This window comes from Strix aluco, chromosome 8 (assembly GCF_031877795.1).
Source record: "Strix aluco isolate bStrAlu1 chromosome 8, bStrAlu1.hap1, whole genome shotgun sequence".
NCBI classification, from domain to species: domain Eukaryota; kingdom Metazoa; phylum Chordata; class Aves; order Strigiformes; family Strigidae; genus Strix; species Strix aluco.
Window position 1 is genome coordinate 9,815,379 of NC_133938.1, and position 12,012 is coordinate 9,827,390.

At 42.5% G+C, this 12,012-nt stretch overlaps 1 protein-coding gene across 2 annotated transcripts in view; it reads left to right on the plus strand.

Moving 5' to 3' along the window:
• The window catches only part of TRABD2B (TraB domain containing 2B), a 295,614-nt gene that overhangs the window by 270,648 nt on the left and 12,954 nt on the right, over positions 1 to 12,012 (plus strand). The window contains exon 7 of one of the 2 annotated variants that reach the window (XM_074832093.1): positions 2,609 to 2,656. The exons of the other annotated variant lie outside the window; for it this stretch is intronic. Coding sequence (XP_074688194.1) covers positions 2,609 to 2,612 — 4 coding nt within the window. The 3' untranslated portion in view covers positions 2,613 to 2,656. Of the gene's footprint in view, positions 1 to 2,608; positions 2,657 to 12,012 lie in introns of those variants that run through there. 2 annotated transcript variants of the gene reach the window in all.

Genomic DNA, 12,012 nt, shown 5'->3' on the forward strand with positions numbered 1-12,012 from the left:
TGAGGCAAAATGAAATACTTAACTAAAAGGCCTCTGTGTGAAGAGAATGGAGGTAGACACATTTCTGTGGCCATTCCAATCTTGGTCCAAGGTTAAAAACTCCCATTCGGTGTTTGAATAAGAGCCTTCGTATTTGACCAGGGCTTCTTGATGTGTGCTTTTAGGATTCCTAGGCAATTTATTCTCCCATCTCTAAAATTGGGAAAGCTCTTAGTGCCTTTATCCAGGCCAAATTGTGGGCAGATAAACAGCCACAATGTTTGTAGTTTTCCTAACAAGTAAAAGGAATGAAATAATCTGTTGGGAACTGACTGCTCACTTATACGTGTAATGATTGTCTTTGAGCATTACTCTTATTCATATTTTCATAGCACCTAAATTCCTTGCAAATAAGATGAGTCAGAGTCTCTCAGAGGCTTCTCCTTTTGCTAAGGAAAAAAACTCCTCATATTTGTGTTTTGGGATTTTTCTTTTAATTCATTCTTTTTATTGGAGCTGTTGCCTCATTTTTTTGTAGTTTATTGTATTCTCAGGGTGAGTGATGTAAGGGTTGTTATTAAGGTGGTGCATATCAATCTTAACATACTAAGGTTATTTTGGAGGTTAATGCCAGTCTTGGTAAGAAGGATTAATGTGTTTTGTTCTTAAAGTGTGTTCAGAGGCATTTGGGTCAACATAGTTGATTGCCTTGAAGACAAGGGACTTCTCTGTCTTTCTTCTGCCTGGGGGCCACTGAGTTGTGGTGTCCCATGATGTCCCAGCATTTCACAAGGGTGTCTGGTCCATATGTGTCATACTAGTGAGGTGCTTAAATAGATCTGGTGGGAGCCTGGCAGTTAGGCACAATCCTCTTGCCCCCCTGTCCTATCTATCCAGAAAGGATATTGGATATTGGGCCTGATATGACTGTGGAAATGTGCAGCTGAGGGCTTAAAGCAGTGGTGCTTGCATAGCTTTGGCGGACTTTTGTGCCTTTTGCTGGTTTTATTTCAGTAAGAAATGTTCCTAGAAAAAGTATTTGAAAGGGTAGTTCCCCAAGTCGGAGTTAAATTATTCGCTTTCTGCTCCTGTGAGATTTCATCTGGATCAAAACCTTTTATCCCTCTACTTCCATTTCGTAAGGATGGAGATTGGGATAAAGAAACATAAGTTTCCGCTCCCACAACGCTGGTGATGAACCAGACGCTGTATGTCGCCTGCCTTGCTGAAAGATCCCAGGGAGATATTAGTGGGAGATCACAGGCCTAGAAATGAGGAAAGGCTGGAAGAAGGGAAGTCTGCCTTAGTGCTTTCAGATGGTTTCAGTGCTTCTACAGTTCTGGAGTAACTTCTGGTGTTTTCCTGGAAACAAAACAAAACAAAAAATACAAACTGTTCAGTTCAATCAGAGACTCACAACCAGCTCTGGTTTCCCCATAAATTGGATGGGGTCTCAACTTTCATAAACCAGCTGCTGCATATTGTGCTTTTGGCAGTTGGGTTTCATCAGCATTAATTGCAAGCTGGACCTTGCACAAGGCAATAAACAGTGAGTTCTCTCTAACTGGTCCCTTTCTGACTGGCAAGAAAAGAGCAGAAATGTGTGCCTGTCACCAGACTTTGTAGCGTGATCATTCTTGGGAGGAAATGGATAGGATGGCTAATAATGTGGGCAATGAAGTGTTACCTGCGCAGGAGAGTAACGTGTACTTTTATTGTGTTGCCTCAGTAATCACCAGCACTCAACAGTGAGACTGTTAGCACTCATTTTTGGAGGATAATCAGTGTACTAGCAGGTCACATTCTGGCCTGTCCCATAGATCCATTGTGCATTTGCATATACTTAAATTTGAGGCCTCTGTCTTCTATATGGACTGAGGTCTCTGCATATAGCATTACCTTGAGCTATGGCCTCATATTTCTAAATAGTTCTTCTTCCAGTTTGAGTCTCCTAACTCACCTGTTGTCATATGAAACTTGACTTATTCACCTTTGAGACAAAGTAGAAGGATTTAGGTCACTGTTACGGCTTTTGGGTGAAAGCTGCATAAAACTCAGTGTTTCCATGCGAGGTCTCCGGCATTCAGCTGTTTCAGCTGCCTTTCAACCTGAAAAGTCAAAGAGAAATATACAGGTGGAGGACAAATCCAGGCGAATTTAAACCAGATTATTGATTCTTGTATGAACCTCATTGAACTGTGAAATGGCTGTGGTTCATACAGCTCTTTTCCAAAGCTTTATTGACCGTGGATTAGAGGACTTTATGAGCCATGAAGTGCAGGGCTTTTATGGACTATGCATTTCTAGGCTATCTCATACACTTCCATGGAAATCTTGGGGTGTTTTTTTAAGCTACCAACACAGAAACAAAGGAAATGAACACAGGAGAACAATCTTAAAGGAACATCAAAGGTCTGACTCCAACCTATAAAAGCCAGGAAATCCATAATTAATGGTTCCACTAAGACTTCAGCTCACACAGTCGTTCAGGTCTGATCTGAGGTTATAGCTACAATCTGAAATGGACTCGTGAAAAATGAGTCATCATTTAATGTCACACATCATTATTAGTATTTACTTTCAGTTATACCCTGGAGATTGTCCTTTCCTTTTTATTCTGTCTTAACAGCTGAGGCATTTGAGTTGGCACCCTGAGTGGACGGTATTTAGATTTGTGTGTTGGAGGGTTAGTACCGCTGTGGAGGATGAGAAAGCTTCTGCTCAGTCTTCTCCCTGTCTTTGACAGAGCTAAGATTTGCTGATCTCCTGGGTAATTGGCTACACTGAAGGCTATTAAAAAATAAAAAATGCTGATGAAATGTGTGGTTTCCTTTCCCTTCTGCCTCCTTCCCCCAAAATCTAAACAAAGTGGAAAAGTCCTGCCTGGCTGCAGTTTGTGTTTGAAATTGTTTGTCAAAAATCAAAATTAAATGGAGATTTTAAGTAGCAGGATTTTCTCTTTAACTCCTTGATTTTACAGAAATGTGCAGATCTAAAGTCTGTGTTTGGGAGGAATTTGTACTTAGACAAAACTTAAATGCTAGCTAGCTCCCATAGCCAAAAGTCAGCTGGGGCAGTAGGGAGGGGAGGCAAAACCCTTGGGCTGGAAGGCTGCAGTTTGGCATACAGAGTGTGTTATTGTTCCTGTTGACACTGTGTTAGCTAAGCTTCCTCTTGTAATATAAATAATTAATTACAGATCATTCACTGGCTTTTCATGATGAGCTGCTCAGTTAATTAGAGTAGAGAAAAGTCTGTGACGTTTCATAGTAGTCAGTGAAGGCCAGATCAGGATCACACCTTTGTTCTAGTGGGCAAACAGTTTAAGACTACAAACAAGACCAGCCCAAGAGAACAGAGAACCTCTCCCAGCTTGGGGGGGGGAAGCGTTACAGCTCCTGGGGCCCTAAGGCAGGGTGGGAGGAAAGCTCCTGGGAAAAGGGTGGGAGCCGAGTTAGTAAATAGGAGGGTGTTTCAGGAGGTGTGAGGTTTGGAAGGAATGATGGGAGCTGCAAGATGTGAAAGAGAGAAATACAGTGGTGGGAAGAAAGAATTAGAGAGGATGTAATGGGCAAACTCAGAAGCTCATTCCCACTGCCAAGGAAGAGATCAGGGTGAAGATGGTGTTTGGAAAGACGCTGAGGACACACAGATGCTTCATTGCACAGGAAAGAAATTAAAGGAAGAGAACTGTTATCAGAAGAGAAAACAATAAATTCTTGTCCCAGATGCAAGCTCATCCCTGAAAAACCTGTCATTAGAGGGAAATGAAATGAATTCCCCCTGTAGTTGGAAGTGGCATTTCTCTGATAGCCCTGTGCTGACTATTCAACCCCTGATGAATGCAATAACATCACAAATACCAACTTCTTTTGGAAACAACAGTTATTTTAGGGGGGGGAAAAAAAAAAAAGTTATACCAGTGATGGATGAAGGGAGACAATGTGTAATAAACTGCACTAAGTGTGCCTGTATAGCGTGAACCTTATCAGTTTGAATGGAATTTAAGCACTTAACCTGTTATCCTTTCTTTCAAGACAATGCAGTGATGGAAAACAGAACTCTGTCAACTCAGACAAACTTTTAATTTCACTTAACTGCATCTGAAAGGTAAATTTCAGTAAATGAATCCAAATTGCTTCCTTTTCACAACACACGGTGCTGAAATACAGTACTTAACTTCATTAAAGAAAAGACTGCTTTTCTTTAGAGGAGACCTAGACACTTTTGAAGTCTAACAGGTAAATTGTGGTCAGATGATTTCCCTCCATATGGCAGCTTTGAGCTTGACATTTCCATCACTGGGGCCTTGTTTGTTTAAATTACTCTATCCACCTCCCTGGTACGGATACTGCTTGGAGACTACATGCCTACTGATGCTCATGGGGAGGGGGGATCACTCCCTCCTCCAGCCTGTCTCCGTGCAGCCAAGTAAGCAGTTGCCACCACTGCGTTTCTTTGCCCTGTGTTCGACCAAGGATGAGGACGCAGCTTCAGGACATTTCTAACTTGTTCTAGTGAACCTGTCTCCCAAAGGGACCACTACAGCAGCCAGGAACAGCAGGAGCATAGGTGTGTTGAAGCCCCACCTTCCCTCCCTTGTCCCACCTCTTTGCTGTTTGGGGCTTAACTGTGTTGTGTGGCCCCTTGGCTTTCCTCCAGCACTTCTGTCTACCGTTTCCTTCACTGCTCTTCTGGCAGGATTTCCTTCCCAAGGAACTTTCATGATCACAGTCCCTACCAGTGACTGCCCCCAGTTTCCAGGGTATGGCATACAAATATCTACTCATCAGAAAAATCTCATGGTTTGACAGCTTGGGTACAAGACCCTTCTGTCACGCTGAGTGGTCTCAAAACTTCTCCTGGACAAGTGCTCCATCCTGGTTCCTCAGTGGAAGCTGAACCTTTATATCTTGAACTGGCCTAAAATCTGCTTAGTTTGCCCAGTTTTTTACGAACTCTGGTGGATATACACGGGCCAGAAGAAGACTTTTTGAGCAGTGAAGCAGTTGGTCCTTCTCTCTCCCCACATTGCATGGCTTTCTCAAACATGCGCTCTTGCTTCTGTGAAGGCATTCTCAACTCCTCCTGAGCAGAGAGCAAAGTGTGGGGAATACTGCATTTTCCCCTTCTTAGTTTCTTACTGCTTCCATTTGATCCCCCTTTAAGATGAGCAGATAGCTTGATGCCTCCTTTAAACAAGCACTGATGTTGGCAATTCTTTCATCATGCCCTTTGCACAGCCCCAAGTACACAAGCTCTCCAGTGAAAGTAAAATAATAGCACAGTATTACTCAGTGCGGTATAAATAAGAGGTAAATCTCCTGACTGTAACATATGATACGGTGATGACATATCCTCCCTCCCTAGATGGTTTTTATTGAGGCTTCTTGGATTATCAGGTTGGTCAGAGTGCACAGAATGTATTAATTAAAGCTGTGAAACCTAGGCTCAGCACACAACTCTCTCGTGCATCGCAGTAATGGACGGGAAGTCCTGACATTCATGTCCAAAACTCTAGCATCTCCATGCTAATAGACCCTCCCTGTCAGCTGGCTGTGAGTAATAACTTCTTTCCCCTTGTAAAGTCAAAGAGTTAATTTGTTATCCTCCAGATGGGGCTGAAAAGATGTGCAGCCACACTTTCACCTGCTAGGCACGCAAAAAGATCTGTATGTTTTACTTTGTTCTGTTGTTCTCTATAATGTGCTGCCACTCTGTGATGAAACAAACACAGACAAACTTTAAAAAAAATAATCAAAAGCCTTGCATATTTACTTTTACTATTGCTTAAGTGTCTCACCACCAGTACAAACAATTAATATGAAGTAGTATGCAAACTCTATTTTAATGAAAGCTCTAAATACCTGAAAATAAAATAATTAGAGATAAATAACATGTACGTCTCTTGGAAACAGAGATGTAATTTATATATGGATTTCAACTTTATTTCATGAAACTAAATTCTTAATTGGTAATGCATTAGTGTTTTGTTTTTGTGAAATTTAAATCCAACATGAATATTAAATCCATATTTTTGAAGGCAAGCAAGTAACAAAATTGGAGCACACAAAAGCTAGGATTTTGGAACACTGAGGTATTTTTCAGCATTGGATATCCAAGACCACTTTCTGCTCCTTCCTCTTCAGTGCTCATTAAGATTGAAAATACAATGCAAGACGTTTTTATGGAACCTATTAAGAGCTTTCTCTTCCTTTCTTGTTTTCTACTTTTCATTTGGGATGTGTTGAGCAAAGATAGTCTATATTATATGCTTGTATCTGTCCCGGTTTGGTGTATTTGTGACTTGGGCTGAACATAGCCCTACCCTTGCTAGCTTTGTTAAGCCACCTAAGATCTGTCTGATGCAGCACAAACAAAATGTTTGCTTAGGATTCAGTTTCAAGAAGGAGCAGCTGCCAAGATGATAATCTCTTCCTCCATGATGCACATCCCCACTTGTTCCACTCTTTCTCAGCCAGCGCAGTCTCATTTCCTCACCCAGTGCCAGGACTCCTCTTGATTTTGGACAACTTTTCAGTTCCATGGTTTTCCACTTTCTGCTTAAATTTTCTCTTTCTCCAATACTCTTTCTACCTGCCCTTTTTAACTCTGGCTGCATGTGCTAGTCATGGGCCCTGGAGGAAGGAATTGGAAGGGACCCCTCCAGCATCTCCATCCTCATCCCCAGACCTCTTCACTCGCCTCCAGTTCTCTGAGCTCACCTTGTAGGAGGCTGTGATCCTACAAACACTGCACTGCACTTTGCAGTCAGTCCGTGCCAATGAAAGCATGGGCTTTTGGAGCCTACAGCCTTCAGCAGAACCCTTTTGAGATAGGGGCATGTCTCACTTGTAGCTAGCATGTCTTTGTCATCTGGCATTACTGCAGACTGCAGTAGGTAGGAGGCATAGCTACGCATCCTTCTTCATTTTTTTACCAGGAGGTAGATCTCCTCCATGTTATTTCATCATCTTTGCTTTTCCTACCATTTTCACACAGATGTGTGGTCAAGAACACTGCAGACTGAAGAAGACAGTCAGCATTGGCTCCATTTATTCTTTGCTAAATTCACAGACATCATAAAGCAGTCCAGGCTCTTGCTGCTTTCTTCCCTTGACAACTTGACAGCCTTATGGGCAGTCTCTGCAATGGTGGCCAATGCCAGTAGTGCTGGGGGCTTGTTGGGGGTGAACTGTGGTCTAGATACCTACAATAATAAGTCATTAGCAAAACCTTTCCACTTATGCATTGGATCAATTTTTTATTTCTCAGGCATCAGAAATGCACCTACAGTTGTCATTAAGCTGGAGAAAAGGTGCCAGTGGGTATAAATGCAAGTTTATTTTACCTACAGCTTGTTTTAATGTTAATATTAAGCTACCATGGTTGACTAGGTTAGACTCTATTTAAGTCTTGAGATTCCCATCCACAACTACTGTCATAAAAATAAGGTTTCAGGACTGGACCTATAGTACACAGTGTCTCCTGTGGAGCAAGGCAAAAAAGGAGAGTGCTTATTCCACCAAAAGAGTTAACACTAAGTGAGTTTGACTGTCTTCTGTGTTCATGCAAGGCTTTTTCTCCAGCTATTTTTAGTCTGTTCCAGCAGTGTATCTCACTGTGGTCTGCTATGCAAGAGCTTTGAGGTTTGCAAACACTTGTATTTCTGTGTTGTGAGAACAGAGCGTTTGTGTGTTGTTGGAGCGTGTGTTCCTTCGGCGACTGAAAGGAAAGGCAGACCGCACATGTGATCCATGCACATGTTTATTGTTGCCTGTGAATAACCATGTACAGCAAATGGGCTCTGGAAGAAAGCTTGTTAGCAGATGTCGTCATGGCCCTTCCAATTTATAAATATGAGCCTTGACATTTATATTTTCCATATCCAGGGCTTTCACTAGCCAGATGTTCTAAGGATTGGCTCCTTGGAGCCTTTAACTATGACTCCTCATGGCATATTGTCTATCACACACAAAAAACCCCAGAACTGTATTTCTGTCTCCTATCAAAGAGATAAGAAGAGAAAGTGCACTGAGTACCCTCAGGTGAAGGGAATTCTTCTAAAACTGAAACGCACTTTAATGCAGCTCTACAAAACTCTTTACATTCACTCAGCTGAAAAAGAAGTTGTCTGGTTTAACAGGCAGAGAAAATTCAATACACAGTAGCACTTTTACCCTGCTGTTTGGGGTGGGTGAAGAGTGTGGTTTGTGTTAAACTTGCAGGGCTGACTGCAGTTGCAGACACTGTAAGAAGTGCTGAGTGGGCTCATGCCCAGCTGAGTTGGATTCCTTAAACGCTGAAGTGGGTAGTAAAGCACCTGCACTCCCTCAATTACAATTCTTGATACAGAGGTTTTTCCTTTAGCAAGTGTTGTGTTTTCCCTATCGAGTGGGGTGGTTGCCAGCTGCACATTCAGACTCCTAACTTGCAGCACTACTCAGCTGACAAAATGTGGCTGTTTCCATCTTCTTCAGAGCAAACTGAATTGCTCCCTGGACTGATACAGCCAGCACAGACCCTGCAGGGAGGTTGGACCCCTGTGCACATGAGGTTTGGAGCTGTAGGGGTCAGGAGCAAGATGTTTCCCCACTACTCAGGCTATGGAAGCGGCAGAGATCCATCCATGCCATGGCTGCTCCTTGCACTGCACCCATCAGGGAGAAAAGTTAATAGAGTCATCTCAAATGCTGGGTTTGGGTTGAAGATGGGACCTCTGAAAGGACACTGCCTGCTGTGTTAATGGCTGTCTGCGTCTCTGCCCCAGGGATACGCAGATATGTTGAAGAGATCACTTACCATCTGAAAGCCAGAACAAAACTTTTTTCTCAAACACTGCAACCCTAAATTGGACTTCTTACATATTTGAGTGATCTTCATATCTAGCAGTATCTAAGCCCTGAAAGATTGCAAATCTGCTGTTCCTCAAGGTAAAGTTCCAGACTTATCAGAGCTGCATAAAATCCATAAAATGTAAAAAACTTCATCTTCCAGTGAAGGCACATGAGTTACCGTAAAGAAAAAGAAATGTCTTTAAAATTCAGTGGAAATGCAAACACACAACACTGTCAATGCTAGCCCAAAGGAAAAGGGTAAGGGATATGGGTTTGATTTCTGGTCCTGCTATGCCCCTTCTGACTAGTGAGTTTCATGCCCTGTGATATTAAGTGAAGAAAAGTATGACAGGGAGGAAGATGACATTATTGTTGTGGTGGGCAGTTGGTTTATAAGAGGGGTGTAACCACATTTATACTGTGGTAGTGGGTTTATCTAAGATGACAGATTCATTGTAGAGTGAAATGGGAGGAAATTTGATTCCCTGACACTCCCGGCAGCACAGGCTGCGCTGCATGCTGAAAACCCAGCAGGACCCCGAAGGGCAGCTGTGGTCTAAGTCCAGTTGCTCACTGGGGTGAAGGAGAATTTATTTAAATTCATATGGTTTTAATGCTATAAAAGCCGGGTTCCTGCAATTACGAAAATGCCAGGCCAACTTCCGATTTCACTCAGATCTCTTCTTTACAATTCCTGAATAACTTAACTGAACAAAGTAAGCTTTATACCTGGGGCCTGAGCCCACAATGCTGGTAGGCAAGGGAGCCAAGACTATTGCCTGTGAGCTGCTAGGTGTCAGGGATGCCTCACATAGCAGTACCATGGAGAGACGTGGTGCAGACCATGCTCACAAAAGCTCAGCTCTGCAGAGACGCTTCAGGGTCCAAGTTATGACACCCGGCAGGGAAAGCTTTTGCAGCCTTTCCAGGCCTGCAGGCCAGCAAGCAGCTTTTTATGAGCCACCGATGGCTTCTCCAGGCTTTCAGAGGTTTGGAAGTGCTAGGGGGGAAGGCGTTTATGCTGTGGCTGGTATCATCGTAGTTGCTTTGCAAGCAACAGGAGGAACCCAAACCTTGTGGGCAATGCACCAATTTAGTGTCCTTGGCATTTCTGCCTGGTAGATATGCCCTATGAACCTTTTTTTTATTTTGAGAGTGAGTCTGTTGGAAAGAAAAAGAAGCCAGTGCTTTTGTTCAGTGGAACAAGATTGAATTCAATACTGCTCCAAATAACAGGTTCAAAGATCTGACTCAACCTTAATTATTCTTACTAAGGGAGATTCTGGAAAAATGCAAGCAGTGAGCAGGAAAGTGAGCCTAGTGAATTAGAGAGAAAAATGTGATACAGACTAAGTGGAGAGAAAAACTGTTATGCGGAGATGGAAAAAGAACAGGGAGAAGGAAAAAGAAAATTAAAATCAAATGGAAAAAATGCAGTATGTAGGACATCCATTTAAGCCAGTTTATATTTTGGTTGTTCATTCTGTTCCTTAATATATTGCACAGGCATCTTCTTAGCTGAAGTAATTGTGTGTCTTAGAGAACAGTCTTGGAGAAAATACTTAATTTGACAGGATGTTTTAGGTATTTCCCCACTACTGCCTATTCTAAATCATTTTAAAATCTGGAGGGGAAAGTCGATATCTTTTACAGTGTTTAACAAGAAGGAGACAGGGTCAAATATATACATCTCTATGAATGTATGTGTTCCCCAAGCACATCTAAACATGCATGGTTAATTCTGTGCATCTGCAAAAAATATTTGAGCCATAGGGCCCACACAATGCCAAACAAACACTTGAGTGCACATAGGAGAGGGCAGACCAAGTCACTCTGGTTCTAATTAATTGAAAGGTTGAGCCCAAGACATAAAATATGGATTATGATTTTGACCACCCCAACAACACAAATTGTTGTGCTTGTGGGGCTGTGTTGGTGAGAGCAGGCAATTTGCAAAATACAGACAAAAGTTAGATGTTCTGCTCATGCTTGGGATTTGGATCAAAACCACCTGATTGCAGCACCATCAAATTAACTCTTTACATGTTGTGTATCAGCAGGTTGCCCAAAAATCTTCACAGATTGCATCACTAGTAAGGTTTTTACAATACTAAGCCCATCTGCTTGTGTACCCTTGATTTTCTTGCTTACTTTGGCTGTAAAAACTGCAATCATCATCTGTCCAAGGACCAGTGAAACAAGTACTTGGTTATTTGAGCCATGATGATGAGTGCCTTAATTGCACATACAAATCAGGTACACAGCCAGATGTGTGCAGTAGGTGGGGGTGAGTTTGTGGATGTTTTTGAGCCCACATCACTATTTAGACTATCATGAACACATCCTGGCTCAGATGTCAGTGCAGAACTGGTAAAACAAAGGGCTCTGAGCTATCCCCTCTTAGCAAGAGCCAGGCCCTGGGTAAAACTGGGATGCATTATCCCGGCTCTGTGATTGCCTTGTCCCAGTGCAGAGTCATGGGGGGATATGCTTAGGATATTAGAGAATCATCAAAGCATTTCTTAGAAGGGCAAAGGAAAGAGCTAATGTTGTCATCTCCTGCCTCGGGACCACCCAGACAGTCTACAACAAATCATGAGTCTTCAGCTACAGTATCTTGAATTATTGTTCACAGGGATTTTAAAGAATTTAATTTCTTTTTTTTCCTCTCTTTTTTTCTTTTTTTTTTTTTCTTTTTTTAAAGGATGACATGTAGTTTCCTGATGGGCTGGTTTTAATAAGGTCGAAATCTTTGTTGTTGCCAAATCAGAGAGCAATATAACATCTTTAAGTCATTAGATGGGAATGGAGTAATTACTCAGAGGGTGTGCTTCAAAGGTTATTGGTTTTTACAACATTCTGTGTTTTTACACCATTCTGCAGTTGTCTGGAAAGAAGTAGTGGGCCTGATTCTGCTGCTGCCACATGTGTGGGTGCAGGATTTGTATTTGCAGGGTTTTCCTGAAGGACTTCAGGGAAGGAGGTTGAAAAGGGCCATACACAGTCTCCTCCTGGGATGGGGGAAAGCTAAACCTGATCGTGAGGTGCAGGAAACTTTCCCACGCGCTGGAAGTTCACTTCAGAAAAGGGCCCTTGGGCTGTGCTGGAATTGGTGTGTCTCACCTGCTCCTTCCCACCCTGCTAGATGTGTCCTCATGCCCACCTTTTCATCACTGTGTCCCCATGCCCAAGGGAC